Below are 18,727 nucleotides of genomic sequence, written 5' to 3' on the forward strand. Positions count from 1 at the left end.
AGAATTAGATTCTGCAACACATATATTTTTTTCTGGTAGATTGAGAAACTTATAAGCAGAGGAAAAAATTGGTTGTACAATGATATTTCGGTATACGTCCGCTTTGAGGTACGTCTAACATAGTATACATCGTGTCTGGAAGCGAAATGTTTGTCTCGTATATGATATTTGTTTGGAATACTACTCGAGTTCGATGAGTCACAACTCCTCGCACTGCGCTTGTGTACCTCTTGTAGCACAATACTACAAGATAACATTTCTAACGAGACAGTGCCATGGGCGTGTCCAAGGATCTGGAAAGGATTAATGATGTGTACCGAGATACCACTGTATAAAAAAGGGAAATTTAAACATTAATAAATATATAAGCATACAAATAGTGAAGTAAAATTTCTTATGGGAGAATTCACGATATTATTGTTAACAGAAATATGTAAAATATGCTTTTATGTTATCTGTTGTTCGTTAACTAGGGAAAAAACATAATACAATAATGTATTTAAAGAAAACTGAAACGTGTAATTAATTGTCCTTAAGAATGGCTTCACTGCGATACAGATAAGAGTACATTAAATTGACATTTAAAAGCAGATCACACAATACGAGTACCTTTTAAATGTCCGCGGAAAGATGAGGAATGTATACAAATGATATAACTTCATAAATTATAATTATTAACAGTCTACATTCACTGAATTATACTCTAAGTTTTGCTAGCTATACGGAAATGTACGAGGACGAGGTCATCAGAATGTTAGTAAAGAAGGATTTGGCGCAAAATGAAGGCAGTTAAATGCTGAAGACAGATATTATAGAATACATACAATACCGTGAGAGAGAGAAAGTAATAGAAATAATTATACTACAGCTATATTAATATAATGGAGAACATAAAGCAAAATATTTTCCTACGCCTTGTAGAATAGCTGCTCTGCAATGATAAGATCTTTCCTGATAAATAATTTGCAAATTGTTGAGACTAAATGTAATATTTCACTAGTGCTTAGTAAATTAATAGTAAATTACATTTACAGGCAAAGTTGCTTTTTACTTACTATGGTACAAATTATTAAATATAGGAAATTTAACAAGTTCCAGGGATTGCTAAATATATTGTAACTGTTATAATGCGCGGCAAACTGAATGAAGATTAATATAAATAGGGTTATTACAGAAGATGCACCAAAAATAGGTCCCCTAAATGAATCGGACCAAAATCAAGGGAGACAATTGAAGCATTATAAAATATCTTTGTTACAAATTACAATAGGAAAAGGCTTAATCGAATCACATATACAACGAAGCCTTTCTCAAACGTTGTTGAAGCGAGGACCACTTTTATAAATTAGGATGTTGTACGTAACATCCTATTCTTGGCCTTTTGAAAGCAATCTTTTTCGAAATTCTAGGCTTCATTTCGGATTATCATAGTAACTAAAAGCTAACTACATGTTGGCACTCACTATAATGAGATAGATAAGCATATCCATTCTTCCACAATTGTTCTATGTTTGAATGTACGCTGGTAAACTTAAATCTGCGATCGCCCGTATGCATCAAGTCGATTTTCATACTTACATATGTTTTTGGTTGAGTTAGTAATGAATACCTTTTCTCTCAATGAGACATAGAAAGAAGTTGTATTATATTATAATTTTTAAAGCATTATTTTACAGTTCACTATATACAGTTTTCACAGTCCAATGGCGCCGAAGCGAAGTAGTGGCCAGAATGAATAATGAATGACGAGAACACGAAAGAGAAATGAGAATAACAGCAGTTATTCACCTACACCACCATTTAGCAAGAAATTCCTTTTCGAACATAACAGTAGGATAATAAAATAAGTTGTTCTCCTACTATTAAGGCATACCGGATAGAGGCTTAAGCGAAGGTTTTGAATAGTGTGCAGAACCTATTTTAATTGAACAGTAAGAGTTGAAGAATGAAATACGTATAAAAAATGAGGAATTAAAAATTCTTGTACTAAAATGGTCTCCCAAATTAAAAAATTCCTGTATAAAGGTTTATGTTGAGTTATTTGCTTCGAAGAGGGCATGTAACATATGTATTTATCAACATTTTTATGATAAAGCGTATTAAGCACTTTATAGAAAGCATATTTTACTTCTGACGTCACTAAAAGCACATGCGCATCCTGCAACCGAATCAAATACGTAAAATCTAGATGTTCAACTCTTTCGACGCCATTTTACTCACACAATCCACGAGAAGCACAGTGAAATGACAAAAGTTCCTAGTTTCGCTGATATGCCCGAATTATCATGCAAATTTGCATGACGTGATCCAGCTTTTTGAAGTAGTGTCGTTTGACGCCTGGTTTATAGCATTTTTTGACTGACTGCTGTCGTGGTTGACGGAGCGCTGAGGGTGAGGTAAGGGACGTAACTATTGCCACGTGGGTGTTTGAAGTTTCAACTCATTGGTCTGGAGAAGTCTTGATTTGCTGTCTTGTGTCTCCTGCTTTATGGTGAGGATATTATACAGGATTTTTTACAAGCAGTAATATAATATGAAAATTAAGACGGATAAGATAAATTATATACATTATTTACACTATATACAAGTCCCGATAACATTTTACATAACATAACACAGTTCATAGTGGAAGGTACCGAAATAGCTCAGAGTTTCGCACTCAAGGCTTTCCTAAAAAAAGCGTTCATTAGTTCGTTTGAGATATTTGTCTAGAAAGTTCAACTTGAGGTCTTTATGCAGCTGGTCGTTACGCACGTAATAGTGTGCATTAGTCATCAGACGGAGAAACTTAGATTGTACAATTTGCAGTTTACCGAGGTCCTTATCGGTAACCCCAGCCCAGGCATGTGGGGCGTAAGTTAGGATGGACCTAATAGTTGAAGTATAAATAAGTTTTTTTCTTATTCAGGTCCAGTCTGGAAATTTTTTCCTATGATTGGAAAAAGCATGTTAATAACACATAACGCCTTTTAAAATGATGAAAATTCAAAAAGCCCGCTTAATTACTATAAATCTCTAGGGCCCACCAGCGGCCGAGCGGTAAAGACGCTGAATACTGATAGTTCGGTCCGAGGTTCGAATCCCGCGAACGGGCTGGCTGCATGGGCGTTTTCGTGGTTTTCCCCATGTGCAAGGTGTATACGAGCCAGTTTCCCTTAGAAAGTCCTCCACGAAGGCATCCCTCTCCTTAGGCAGATAGCCCTCGAAGCTTTGCCATAATCACACACATACACACACACACATTGTTAGTTTGATTCGGGTTTATATCCCAGCAAACAGGCTGAATGTATGAACGCTTTCGTGGTTTTCCCGAGGTTCCTCGTTAACTCAAGCCAGGTTTTGCCAGAAAGATTTCTTGTATCTTAGGCAGGTAATTCTTGTGTACTTTTATGTAACCAAGTACATCCAAATTTTGGTATAAAATATATAAAATATAGGTTTCATTGCCGTTTTTGCTATTGTTGCTGCGAACTTATATTTTCCACAATAAATCACCTTCAGTTCCATCTGTGGCATTCGAGAAGCCCTTTATTCAGTATCTCAATCAATTAAACATGCCTAAATTATAATGTGTACAAATGGTCAGAAAGCGTATTAATATTTACATGATTATAAAAAATGAGATTTCCAAGAGCATTAGTTTTAGTTGTTTTGTAATAAAATAGATAAAACTGTGGTTTAATTACATAGAATTATTGCTCTGAAACATCTAAGAATGCGTTTGAAATTTTGCTTGCTTCTGAAAGTTTGTGACGTAAATTTTGTCAAATACGTATTCCTTTGTATATGAAACAAATATAAAAATAATCTTAAAAGAAAAAATCTGATGTGTACACCACAAGACTTCCTTGTACGGAATATTAAATTATACGCATTTTTCTTGCATTTCATTTAAACTTATTGGACTGAATTAAATCTACTTCGCCGACAGCGCATAAACCACAGTAGAATAAATGCATTCTTTAAAATTCACTCTAGTATTTGTTTACCATAGCGACACTCTGGCTCTAGATTCACTTAACAGTATTATATTTCGTTCATATTATAACTCATAATGCACAAAATGTATATCATTTAAAGAATAGAATTATCTACTCATTGCCACATGCTCTATTCAAATACTACAATAAAGCTAGAATGATGTATAAAAGAAATTAAGCAAACAAAACAAAAAAGAAACAGGTTTTCGCAGACGATTGAGTGTTTCTCATTCAATTAATTTTCTCACTTCGCGAGAAGGCAAAAATACATAAAAACTCAAAATATTTATATTAAAAATTACGAAGTAAATCTTAAACACTTATTTCCTCGAAAAAATTCCAGAAAGGATTAAGCATGATTTAATTGGCAATAATAAATGAAGGCGTTATCTTTGTTGTTGCGAAGCTAAGTTTCTCTAGATTGGCAACAAATCCACTAGTCTGCTGTTTCAAATGTAAACAATCAATGGCCGCCATCAAAAAAAGGCTTAACGACACTTAAACAACCTTAAAATTGTTGATAATTCTAAAAATATTGCATACAGATTTACTAAAGGCATAAAACCCTTAACCGAAAGATAAAAGCAACATAATTCAATCATTTTTAAAGCAAAAAATGTACAAACAATAGCGGTTTTGAGAATAGTTATCCAATCTTGAAACTATCATTAATCCTTTACAACACCCCAGTCGTGTTAGAGAGTGGCTCGCGGAGAAAGAATAAACAAACGTCACGTTAACCCGTGGCATTTTGATGCAAAACTGCAATTAAAAAATTAAGAGTAAATAAATGCATTAGAAGAATTTTGTTGTACCTCATTAGATCTATATCCTTAGATTTATCATTAAAGGAATAAGAAGTTTTATTTTGGTCCCAATCACTTGTATTCAGAAACGAAAAAATAATGAGTAAAGGAACTGTTAAATAATGAGTAAAGAATGAGAAAAAATAATGAGTAAAGGAACTGTTAAATAATGGAAAAACCTTTCACGTTTAAGCTTGATTAACTCAGAGGAGATGGAAACAAAGGGGTGATTTATAAAACAAGCGGACCTGTAAACATATTCCGCATTCCTTTAAGGGCTAATTAACTAATTAGAGAGAAACTCTTCTTCTTACAATTAAAACTCCATCAAAAGGAGAAGGAGCAACCGCCGCTCTCCGGGGAATGACGGAGTGACAGAAAGTAGAAACACGATTTGGGACAGAGAGGATGGGGAAGAAGATAACACCGGTAATGCGCAGATTAGTTTCCTCAAGATGAATTTCTCCTCCCGCTGAGCAGAATGGACGTTCCCATTGTTACGGAAAGGGGCATTTAATGTTTCTGGTTGGGGTAAATTTCGCAGTTTGTGTCCAACTCTTTTATTCAAACAGATTCTTTCATTAATAAAAACTTATTTAATTCCAATTCTCAAGATATCTCCAAGATTGCAGCTTGCGCGGAATGAAGCAGCCAACGATCTCTATCGTAAAAGAATTTTAAAGAAATCCAATTATTTTTTAGGTATTTCTACCCGAAAATTTTTTAGCAAAACAACAACAGTCAAGTATTATAGATGAAGATACTACTTATTTCTATTAAATTGCGTAAAATAAAGATTGGGAAAGATCCCCTTTTTAAAGTTTAAATTAGAATATTATGTTAAAAAGAGGCACTGAAAAAATTAGAAGATGAAACTCTCATTAAAGGGAGTAAATGATTAAATATATAATTTATATAATATGAGATTCCGTTAGATAAAAGGCTAAATCAAATTAGATAAAAGATTAAATGTATTAGATATATCTAATCTTATTTAATTTATATAATATGAACTTACATTAGATTCAAACTGAAATCAAATCAATAAAACAAATTAAAATACAAAAACCAGATTTTAGGTTGTTGCTAAATGCTTGCTGTAACAACGACTTGTTTGAATAACGCGCGTAAGACTTTTTTTTTTTTTTTTTCTTTGAAGCGAGTTGTTGAGAACTCTGAAATCTAGAATTTTGTTGGATTCACGAATAATGGTGCCGTCTTGAAATTTTTAAATATTAATGAGTTATACTTTTGACTATGCAATTCGATTAATAAATTTCGTTATTTAGGCGCCGAAGCTTTCATTATTCGAGATACAAAACTGTAGATCGAATTTATAAAGATAATTATTTAATTCCTTGTTCCCATCAAACTATGAATCAAAGTACTTATATGGTCAGTTATTTCATTCCTTTCACTTTATTAACGACTTTAACGTAATGATTTTGAAATTTAAATATATCAATCAGTTTTTTTTTGTACAGGAATCCAACTTGTTTTTGTCATGAATACAGAAGTTCTCTAATTATAGATAGTATAGAAACCTAAATTTAAATATAGAGAGAAGTGCAAAAGGTTAGATTTCGTAATATTTATAAAATAAAAGTTTTAAATTTAGAAACACAAAACGTTGCATCATTTAAATCCTTTTTGTAACGGGTATGGTTTATTTAATTACGGCAAAGCACTCAAGGGTTATCTGCCTGAGGGATGCCTTCGTGGATAACTGCTTAAGGGAAACTGGCTCGCATAATACGTTATACATAGGGATAACAGCGAAAACGCCCATGTAGCCAGCCCGTTTGCCTGGAACTGGGGTCGAAACTACCAATTTTCAGTAACTTTACCTCTTGGTCGCTGGTGAACCTTTTTTGTAACTGGAAGTACTATATGTCTACGACAAACATTTGTGAAAATAAAGGCTAGATAAGGACTTTCGTGTATACATTGTACAGTGATATCTGGAAGGTGCGGTCAGGGAATTTTAATGATGATTCTTTTCCTTAGCTGTAAGTTGGAAAATTATAGCTGAGATCAACTATTACTTATCGTCTATGATTATATTCTAATCTTTGACGATAAGTAATACTCTTTAGTAAGCTTTTAATCTTAGACATAAAAGTTTAAAACTTTGAGTACAGTTTTTATCTTAGGCGATAAATAGTAGATGAACTAGCTATTACTTATCGTCTAAGATTGAAACAATTCTATATATTAAAAAAATTATGAACTTTTTTAATCCAGCATTAAATGAGACTTGTAAGTTAAAGCAAATTTTAAATGTAATGTGCTAACTTTTGAGCAACTGCTAGAGCACTATTGATAATGCTTATTTTCATTGCAGGATAATTTTGACAGCAGTGCTAGTGACAGTTTTGAAACATGAGGCCACAATTACACTTCTTATCAAATGGAAGAACTATTCTAAGCACAGTTCTTGCGGGTTTGATCTGTAGAAAGTTTGCCATTCATTCTTTCGCACCACTGCGAAATTTTCACAATGAAAATTCATGGCATTTTAAGGAAAGTGATATGTCTAAAGGTAAGTGCAAATTTCATATAAAAGATATCGAATTTGATGTAGCAAATACAGCTTTCAGGCTTACCGGACAAAGAGTTAGACAATTGGAATAATCGCAGAAAAACCCTTGGAATTTCGAACTATGGAATCTTTAAATTTGTGGATAGTGTTCTTACGTGATACCAATCTGCCATTATTTGGCCCCGAAGTTGGATCATATTCCTGAGATGTCTCTTGCTTCTCTTGAATTGCTATTTCACGTGATCCCATAGATTTTTCACTAGTCACAAATATAGGAATTTTCTGGCTGGGAAATATAATAGAGTTCATCGCAAGGCTTCTATTCCATATGTCAATGAGTTCAGACATAATATATTTGGTGAATCTTTACATTATGGTAACTTGGCGATTTTTTGGCGAAATTTGGCGACCAACCCTGCTACAGCAACCTGCTAGTTTTGTTTTGTACGCCATTTTGTTTTCACGAAGTAAAGGCATTTTTTTTTTTTTTTTTTTTTTTAAACTCAACATTTTTTCCAACAATCTGCTAGCCGAATTACGCTTATACTAGAACTTTTATGGAACAAAAATGCTTAATCATGACGAAGATTAGGTGCGAAATTGGGAGAAAGTGCAGAATCGCAAACTGCTTGCCGCGTTTTTAAGAATTCCACATACGCGGTACCCATGTACACGTCGACCTATTTTCACTTAAAAAAACATCCCAGAATTGCACAAAAATGGCATTGCGAACACTCTTGACTTTATCTATGTACACATCGACCTATTTTCACTTAAAAAGTCAAAGAATATTGACAGAAATCCAATTCTTCTTACTCTTGTAAAAAGCGCCAAACAAATAAGTGGGCGATTCTGCACTTTACCAGCGAAATTGTTTCTAAGTGCTTATGAGCTAAAATCACGATCGGAATCTTCCGGAAAATGTCACATGACATGTCTCATGATCTCTCATTTCTCTGAGACAAAATAATCTGTGATTCGAACTGTGTACTTCTCAGATTATTGCTAATGTCCTAGCTAGTAACCTTTATCGCCTTACCAAAATGTCGCCAAACTAACTGTTACCATATTCTAAAGATTAGCCATATATTTTAATCTTACAAAATCAATTCATTCATAAGTGTTGTATCAAGTAGTGAATAAATGACCTCGCAATCTAAAATCTAAGTATACCTCTGCTAGTTCAACTGCATGTTAACAGTGACATAAAAGCTCAGTTTGTAGGATGTGAATAATTTCAGCATATTTATTACAGCACGCGTTGCACCCAAATTTCGTTAAGCAGCCATTCATCATGCACTTATAATGCCCACCATGTTATATCGTAAGTGCAAAGGTATGAAAACCTGACTTCAGTAAACCAAATAAAGCATTTTCAGTCTTTAACATTCTAGTTTTTAGAGAGTCCAAAACATCTCTGCCTATTTATGGCCAAGTATTAGCTTACGTATCTTCTTTGGTACTCTGTTCCATATGATTATACTATGGAGTTTCCTGTATGATGTTCAACTGGAACATGTGGTTTCACATCGAAGTTTTCAAGCAATTATTTTTTCACTAGGAACTAGTTTTAGAAAACTTCCCGTCAAAATCTTCGGCGATCCCGAACAATGAACACATATTTATATGCTGGTTTGATTAGGATTGTGCTTCCTTCCTCTTTTCGAAAACGCATTTCTCTAAATTTGGCCAGTTCTTGCATAATATATCGCTTTGAAAAGGAAAAAGCAATTGTTCTCTTTTGTTACTGGATAAGATCTTTGAGCCATTTTACAGCAAAGCAGAAACGCAGTATATATAAGCTGCCATACTGCCACACATACCTCACCATTTCAGCTTACATATTCTAATGTCGGTATAGGTATACATATACATAATATACATAAGGTATGCAACAATTAGGTACACTGCCTGCTTATATGCATATACATGTATCATATTATATACACTAAATATGCCACATTATATACATTAAATATGCCCCATTGTATACATTAAATATGCCCAATTATATACATTAAATATGCCCCATTATTTACATTAAATATGCCCCATTATTTACATTAAATATGCCCCATTATATACATTAAATATGCCACATTAGGTATGTACATTAGGTATGCTACATTAGGTATGCTTGTGCATATGCCTCCACATTTAGCTATGTATATAAGCTACCATAATGCCGCATTGTTTGATTAGGGTTGCTTTTCCTTCCTCTTTTCAAGTCCTCCACGAAGGCATCCCTCCCCTTAGGCAGATAGCCTTCGAGGCTTTGCCGTAATTAAACGACCTAACCTAACCTAACCTTCCTCTTTTCAAAAACGCATTGTATTAATTTGGCCAATTCTTGTGAAAAGGAAAAAGCACTTGTTCCCTTTTGTTACTGGATAACATCTTTCCTGTAACTGGATAGCTGGATTACTCCTGTTTGTTAGTGGATAACAAGTTATCCAGTAATTGTTTGTTAATGGATAACATCTTTCTTGTGAGCCATTTTACAGCAAAGAAGAAATGCAGTATTATATGTTACTATTATGCCACACATACCACATACCTCACCGTCAGCTTACATAATCTCACGAAGGGTATAATGACCTCTTACAGCGTAATACGTGATATTAACGTGTTGCCCATGCACAGTCTAATTTTTGTTTGGTAATGCTCATGTACAATGCTAACTAGGATGATTAACACTGCATGTAATTTTTTACCAATGGGTACGTAAATAAATTGTTAATAACAGAAATTTGAATTATTGAATTGTAATAATTTTACTTATCTCTTGTTCTCATTTTCGGTGCTGCAGGACTTTTGCTTACAATCCTGACGGATATTTTATATATAAAAATAAAAGAAATGAATTTTATGCCAAAAGTTGGAGAATAGTTTCTAAAACTGAGATTTAGAATTTTTTCTTAAATATTCATTATTGAGAAGTTTTATTTTATAAATTCGAAATAACTTTGTTGAGTCAGTTTTGAATGACTATTGGATACAGATTTAGGAAATGAATATTGTAGTAATTTGCGTAAACATGTTTAGGATTTATTGGTAATTTTGATTTTATGTATTTTTGCATTGTAACGTAATTATTTTTATATATTTAGTTAGTTCATTTTGTATAATAATTGTACTTTTAGTTATTCAATACTGTGCTTACCAATTAGTCTTGTTTCTGTGTATTTATTTTATGTATTATTCATAGAATTTTTGTATTCTAAATCGATTCACATGGATATTATGACGTTAATTCAAGTAGATCCCGAGATAAGGATAGAAATCCCTCTACTTACTTGCTAATAAATGTGTTTACTTCTACCCCTTAGATTGTGTTTACTTCTACTCCTTAGATATAACTTCTTTTCACCAAGAAGTCTATATTCTTCTGTTTCTGGAAAACTCATTTCTGAAGCTCTAGAAGCGATTTTTCTGATGGGCTCCAGACTTGCTTATTCACGAGGGCTAATTGAGTTGAGACATTTGGTTTGTTTCACAGTGTTGAGCCTTGTGTCTGGTGATTATTGCTTTAGAATTTAACCAGGCTTTCAGTTACCTGTAAATTCACTGATATATACACTCATATCCATAAATTAAGGATAATGCAAAATCAGGCAAAGGAAGAGTTAGAAGCAAAACAAATTTAACTTATTTGTAAAGCTTATTTATTAAACAAAATGTAAAGAGCAAAAAAAGATGCTATATGTTTGATATTATTAAAAAAATTAGCAATTTTTTCTCCCTGGAGCAAATTAAAAAAAAAACTATTTACAAAAAACGAATATTACATGTTTGGTATGATTGTTAATACATTGTATGTCTCCCAGACGATACAATACAGTCCGTACAACGCCTAGGCATGCTGAGTATCAAATTATCGATCTGATTTTGGGGGATATTACACCGGTCAAAAAGCAATGCTCTCCGAAGTTCCAGTAGACATGTAGGAGGAGGTTGACGGGCTGAAGCTCGTTGGCCAAGCATGTCCCACACGTGCTCTACTGGATTCAAGTCCGGTGAGAATGCTGGCCAGTCCATACGGGTGACATCCTCCGATTGAAGGCATTCGCTTAAGATGTTTGCACGGTGAGGACGGGCGTTGTCATCCATAAACACAAATTGTGCGAAAATGGCGCCACGAAACAAACGTACATGTTGTTCCAGAATGACGTCCCGATAGATTTGGTTTGTCATGGTTAAATTTGAACATGCAGGTCAGTAATGGAACCCAGAATAATTCCACCCCAAACGAGCACTCCTGCACCACCGTAACGGTGTCGTTCAGTGAAGTTTTCTTGGTGGTAACGGGTACCTGGAGCTCTCCATATGAAAGTCCGGCCAGAATCAGACTCCAAACTAAAAATGGACTCGTCGGAAAACATCACACAAGCCCACTGTTGCGATGTCCACAATGCATGCTCTCTACTCCAGGCTAACCGCAGGCGACAGTGAGTTGCAGTAAGTGGAACGCATCTGACAGGTCTACGAGCATATAGACCAATCTGCCCTAAGTGTCTGTACACGGCCTGCCTTGAAATTATCGTACCAGTTGCTGAAGAGAGCTGACGAGACAGGTCTGAGGCTGTGCTCCGCCTGTTTCTTTTGGCAGTAACTGCCAAATACCAGTCCTCATTCGGCGTTGTAACTCTGGGGCGACCTGTACTGTAACGTCTACTCACATTACCATCATCTTGGAATCATTGCGAAAGCCTGAAGATGACATTCTGGGCAATTCCAAGTTCGTTTGATACTTTCAGTTGGGGTACGCCCATATTCCAGACGGCCGATAATTCTACCACGTAAACAATGTTCCAAATGCGTTCTTTGTGTCATAACTATTCGGTTATTGCACTGAAATGCTTATAAAGCGCCTGCGAACAATTTTACTTCTTTGCCTGTATTCCTTATATATAACTCTCTTATACTCTCCTCATTACCATCGGTGGTACCATCGGTGTCATCTGGTTACTTCCTGAAATTTACATATGATTCTTGAAGATGTGTGTAGTGATTTTACAGGTGATATCTTTATTTTAGAGTTCGATTTCCGCGTGACTCCGAATTATCCTTAATTTATGGACATGAGTGTAAATTTATTGGCGATAATATTGCCACCAGTAACTTTAATTAAACAGAAATACAAGCTATTCATTCTAGGTGTCTATAGTATAACAATAGTTGTAATAATAATGTATCAACGTTTTTGAGGTGGTAGAGTTCAGTTATGAAGAAAAAGACGTATGTCATTTCCGAAAAAAAAAAGAGTTTTTATCTTGAAAAACTGTATGCTATAGCAGTGTTATATTTAATTTTAATATATATATATATATTAACTCAGCTTTTTGAGACACACGCAAAAAGCAATTTAATTTTTTTCGATCGGCTACTTTTCAATCGGCTTACTTCAGCCATTCTGAGTGCGTCTTCTCCAACTTTTTTTTACTTTGTGCACATATTATATAGAGTTAGAAAGTCAGAAACAACTTTTATGGCATAAATGTTGATAACACGCCTATGCCAATTCATATATTGCATTATCTATGCTTATGCATAGATTGTTTTTAAATGATTCACTTTCTTACAATGATGGGAAATGCACAGTCTCGCGAGCTGGAGATAAAAGTATTTTTTTTTCTATATAACGTTGCCATTTCTCGCTTTTAAAGCATTGAGTTTGTAAATCAAAAATTCATTAAAGTTTTACAAAATATAAAATCTATAATAAAACAAATTCCAAATTTGGGATTTCAGATGCCCATATTCGCAGTAGGATTTCGTCATTCAAAATTCGATGGCTCTATGTACCATTGTTTTATCACAATGCGAGAAATAGACAATCATTTATGCAGATTTTTCATTATTTAATTTCTTCAAATATAATGCAGGACTCTAACATTTTGTGGCAACAGTTTGAAAAGTGAACCGACGTTTATGAGTCCGACGCAAAATGCCAAAACGAAAACAATAGTCCTTCGGGACTGAAATCCCTTTGGACTAAAAAAAAAAAAAAAAAAAAAAAAAAAAAAAAAAAAAAAAAAAAAACATGCCTTTACTTTGTGAAAACAAAATGGCGGCCAAAACAAAACTAGCAGGTTGCTGTAGCAGGGTTGGTCGCCAAATGTTCGCCTTTTTAACATGGAGGATAAATTAAATGTGTTATTCCTCGTTGACTCAAACAACTTCTTATTTCATTTTCTCTTAATTGAAATAGTAATAATAATGTTGATAATAATAGTAGAAAAAATAAATGTAATTTTAAAACAACCTATTTTTTATGTTCTACTTTATCCTCATCGTCTTTGACGAATAATGCTTACATGCACATAACTATATTACGCTCTCTCATTATTTGTAAATACTTAAATTGTTCAGTAAAGCCTTTGTTTAAAGGTATCAATAACTTAAAATGTAAATTGGAAAGCTCAGATTAATAAATTTAGGTTTAATTAATTAAGCTCATCAAATTTTAATATTAGGTTTAACTTACTCTTAATTTTTTACCAACTCATCAGTATTAAAAATGATTAAATTGTTAAGTATTGCATAATACATGCTTATTTACATGATGCGTGTGTTGATACTTTGATATTGGTATTGTGTATTAGCTGAACATAAATGATAATTTGCTAAAGTGATTGCTACCTAACAAGTAAAGATATTAGCAATAAATCAAAAGTGTAAATCTAGGCTAATCTTTGGAACATGGTAACAGGTAGTTCGGCGACATTTTGGTAAGGCGCTAAAGGTTACTAGCTAGGACTGGATAAAGCAGTGTACATGGATAAAGTCAAGAGTAAGCGCAATGCCATTTTTGTGCAATTCTGGGATGATTTTTAAGTGAAAATATGTCGACGTGTACATGGATATCGTGTATGTGCAATTCTTAAAAACGCGGCAAGCAGTTTGGGATTCTGCATTTTCTCCCAATTTCGCACCTAATCTTCGTCATGATTAAGCATTTTTGTTCCATAAAAGTTCTAGTATAAGCGTAATTCGGCTAGCAGATTGTTGGAAAAAAATGTTAAGTAAAAAAAAAAAAAAAAACTGAAATTTTTTAGATTTTAAATTACGTCCAAAGGGGCGTTTTTTTAACGTTTTGAGTGTTACCTTTATTTATTAAATATCATGTTCTTTGCACTTAAACCATAAAATTCAGTTCAAGAGCAATATCGCAAAATAATGTTAAATTAAGCATATCTTTAGAATTTCCGATATACACAGTCTCGCGAGCTGGAGATAAAAGTATTTTTTTTCTATATAACGTTGCCATTTCTCGCTTTTAAAGCATTGAGTTTGTAAATCAAAAATTCATTAAAGTTTTACAAAATATAAAATCTATAATAAAACAAATTCCAAATTTGGGATTTCAGATGCCCATATTCGCAGTAGGATTTCGTCATTCAAAATTCGATGGCTCTATGTACCATTGTTTTATCACAATGCGAGAAATAGACAATCATTTATGCAGATTTTTCATTATTTAATTTCTTCAAATATAATGCAGGACTCTAACATTTTGTGGCAACAGTTTGAAAAGTGAACCGACGTTTATGAGTCCGACGCAAAATGCCAAAACGAAAACAATAGTCCTTCGGGACTGAAATCCCTTTGGACTAAAAAAAAAAAAAAAAAAAAAAAAAAAAAAAAAAACCATGCCTTTACTTTGTGAAAACAAAATGGCGGCCAAAACAAAACTAGCAGGTTGCTGTAGCAGGGTTGGTCGCCAAATGTTCGCCAAAAAAATATTGCCAAGTTACCATAATCCGAAGATTAACCTAAATCTATAAGAATAGAAACAAACTTCTTTACATAGATAACATTTACTATAAATTCTAAATAATAATTGTCATACAATCTCTCAATTTTACAAATATAAACCATAAATGGCGATTTGTCACATTCTTGTTTCTTCGTTCATCTCTGCGCAAGTGAGTTTTGTGTCTAACTAAGACGACATAAGTACCAATACTTCTAACAAGTCTTTACAGTTTAAAATTTTATCGTTGCAGCCAGTTATATTATATTTATATACACACTATAAAAAGAGAAAATATTTTAAGCCACATCTTATTCTGAATATTTTAATAGCAAAGAAATCGTCTACTATTAAAAAGAAAACAAGTGATACCAAATATGAAGTACGACTAATGAGAAAAGAAGATATTGCACAAGCATTGGACATCTGGGAAGTGAATGGAGTGCACGGCGCAGTTCACAACCTTCACACCTGGCTAGCATTTGATCCCAATGGAATGCAAGTTGCTGTTAAAGATTCAGGTATTTTGCTTAGATTACATTAAGAAGTATAATTTTAATCTCTCGAGGACGTATTTTTCACATGCATCTGGAATGTAAACTTTGTGGGTACTGTTCTGTTATCAGGACCGGATCCAGAAATGTATGTATTCATGTATGCATATACAGGGGTTGGACAAAAATATGGAAACACCTTTAAAAAAACATGTTTCTTTGCTTAATATGGTGTAGGAAACCCGTTGGCATCCAAAACAGCTTGCAGTCTTCTCGGAATGGATAAATATAGTTCCTGTATCTTTGGCAAGGGGATATTATACCATACTTCCTGCAAAACGGTGGCAAGTTCAGATAACGATGTTGGCGGTGGATAACGAGAACGCACTTTCCGTTCCAATGTAGACCACAAAGGTTCGATAATATTCAGGTCTGGTGACTGTGGTGGCCAGGGGAGATGGGAGAAATCATCCTCGTGCTCAGAAAACCAGTCCTGGACAATGTGAGCTATGTGAAAAGGGGCTTTGTCGTCTTGGAAGACACCATCACCATCGGGGAACCAAGTTTGTACCATGGGTTGACCTTGATCGGCCAAAATGTTCACATAAGTCTTGGCAGTCATGTGCCCTGACACATTTATCATGGGGCTAGCAGAGAACCACGATATGGCTGCCCAAACCATAACAGAACCCCCGCCATGTTTCACTCTTGGCAACAAGCAGTCTGTATTATAGGCTTGAGATGGCGTTCTCCAGACGTAAACTCGGCCAGAAGTGGGAAACAATGTGAAAGAGGACTCGTCAGACCGTATTACTCGCTTCCACTGCTCTATAGTCCAGGCTTTATGACTTAAAACACCACCTTTTCCTGTTACGGGCATTAGCATCACTGATGAGTGGCTTCTCAATTGCAGCACGGCCAGCAATTCCCTGTTTATGAAGCTGCCTTCTAATTGTTTTGGTACTCACAGGGTTCGGTAACACAACATTCATTTCAGCAGTAACTTTTGCAGCTGTGGTCTTCTTATTTTTCGTCACCATTGCCCTTAATGATCGTCTGTCACGATCACTCAGGACACACTTTCGTCCGCGCTGTGATTTAGCAGATGATGTTTTTCCGCTTTTCAAATATGCGGAATAAATCTTCGATACAGTACCTCTTGAAACACTAAACACCTCGGCTAACTTGCTTACGGAAGCACCTACCGTACGTGCTCCAACAATTTGCCCACGTTCGAAGTCTGTTAAGTCTGACATAATGCAATAACAACCTCACATAACAGTATTCCGACAACAACTGAACTGTTTAGCACATTTACGAAGTTGTATAGGTGGCGTCAGTAGTCAAAAACGCCAGCGCCACCTACATATTTCATTAAAAACAATCTTTCTTTTCAAACATGCATTTCACAAGGTGTTTCCATATTTTTGTCCATCCACTGTATATATTTAAGCATGAATGTATGTGTGTGTATATGTTACCGTGAAAGATCGAAATTGGAGAATGTCAACATTCACCAAATACGTCGGTGAAAGATCGAATATTTCTTTACATTCTTGTACATTCGGACCCTCACCGGTGGCATATTTCACAAGTGCACATCAGCGTAGCTACTGAGGGAGGAGTTTCGAAAATGGACCAATGAGCTGCTATTGCTCTTATGACGCTAAATCTTCGTGCATGTGAGCGTTTTAATTTGCATTTGTTTCGCAGTTATAAATTATATGGCCTCGTAGTGCTTTCGTTTTCTGAGTTTGATTAATCGCTGACATTTCACTTTCGCTAATTTTGTCATGTATTAATGTTAGGATTGGGCATATTATGTGGATTAAGAGAACTCAAGTGTATGTTTTTTTTCTTTTTTCTTTCTTTTTTTTTTTTTTTTTTTAAACAGAGCTGAGAATGACTGAAAGTATTAGAATGAATTTCTTATTTCAGTGCTTGTATTCTTTTGATTTTAAAAGGTGAGATTCAGAATATATATATGATCTGATTATATTCATGGTTAACATTAAAAATTATATGTGAATAATTTGAATATGCTCGTTGTGAACACAATAAATTCACTCTGTTTCATGAGTATTTCTTGTGTAGACAGTACATTTAAGAGTGAGCAATTATTAAATGTGAAATTTAACACACTAAATGTATTCGATTGCAAATTAGTAAAGTTCCCTTTGAATAAAATTCTGCATTGGGTATTATTATAGAACATCTTTTTCATATAGACTGCGATAAAAAGTGCTGACTTCTAGTTACATATATAACTGCTGTAAATATTTTTCTCATATGCATAATTTTATGTAAAGATTGCATTTGGGCTCAGATGTTTATCACATATTTCTTTCTTCATCTTATTTACCACTTATTAAGTAATATTTCACACCGATATTTTTGCGAAGTATCCACATGTGTATTTATTTCAACCAAGCAGTAAAATCTTCAAAATTTCCTATAATTGATTTAACTTCGCAATGAAAAGTTTCAGAAGCAATCGAGGATGCTTTAATTATTTTTCACATAAAATTGCGTGGCAGAATATTTTCAACCCTTTTGCTTAAATCTTAAAGCACGCGAAACGTCATGTGACATGACAGAAATATTACTGGATGCTCATTGGTTCATTCTAGAAGCCACTCCTTCGGTAGCTACACAGATGTGCACTTGTGAAATATGCTCACCGGTGTATGTCGACAATCACAGATATGCTCTGGTGTAGGTCGAAAAGAGAGGAGTATATGTACACGCTTCCATTCCAAAAGGAAGTGTTCCACAAATAAATGCAGTAGTAAAAGCAAGCGTCTCTTGTGCAATTCAAAGTGTCATAATAGTTTAAGTTGTTGCAATAAATAACATTTGAATCACATAATTTGGTAAGTTTATAACTTCTATTATTTTCCTTTCTCATTTTGAATGTACTGTGTGTTTTAAGTTTTTATATTCTCAAGTTCTTATTCTGAGTCTCAAGTGCGTTTTTTCGCGAATGAATTACGGAGAAGGAAATATAATATTGTTATATGTTCAACATTCACCATTAGTACATGGTGAATGTCGACATTCACCGGTGTAAGTCAGAAATAAGAGTATTTGGAAAATATTTCGGACATACACCAAGCGACTATGTGAATGTTAATATTCACCGGTGAAAG

At 34.2% G+C, this 18,727-nt stretch overlaps 1 protein-coding gene across 1 annotated transcript in view; it reads left to right on the forward strand.

Moving 5' to 3' along the window:
* Nucleotides 1-7,103: 7,103 nt before the first annotated feature.
* Nucleotides 7,104-18,727, forward strand: part of LOC118189074 (uncharacterized) — a 275,823-nt gene continuing 264,199 nt past the window's right edge. Inside the window, exons 1-2 of the mRNA XM_085818170.1 lie at nt 7,104-7,328; nt 15,417-15,605. Of these exons, the coding sequence (XP_085674296.1) occupies nt 7,169-7,328; nt 15,417-15,605 (349 nt within the window). The 5' untranslated portion in view covers nt 7,104-7,168. The remainder of the gene's footprint in view (nt 7,329-15,416; nt 15,606-18,727) is intronic.

The sequence above is a fragment of the Stegodyphus dumicola genome, chromosome 6 (assembly GCF_044657685.1).
Source record: "Stegodyphus dumicola isolate Sdum_Otavi_A_Nest chromosome 6, ASM4465768v1".
Taxonomy (NCBI): domain Eukaryota; kingdom Metazoa; phylum Arthropoda; class Arachnida; order Araneae; family Eresidae; genus Stegodyphus; species Stegodyphus dumicola.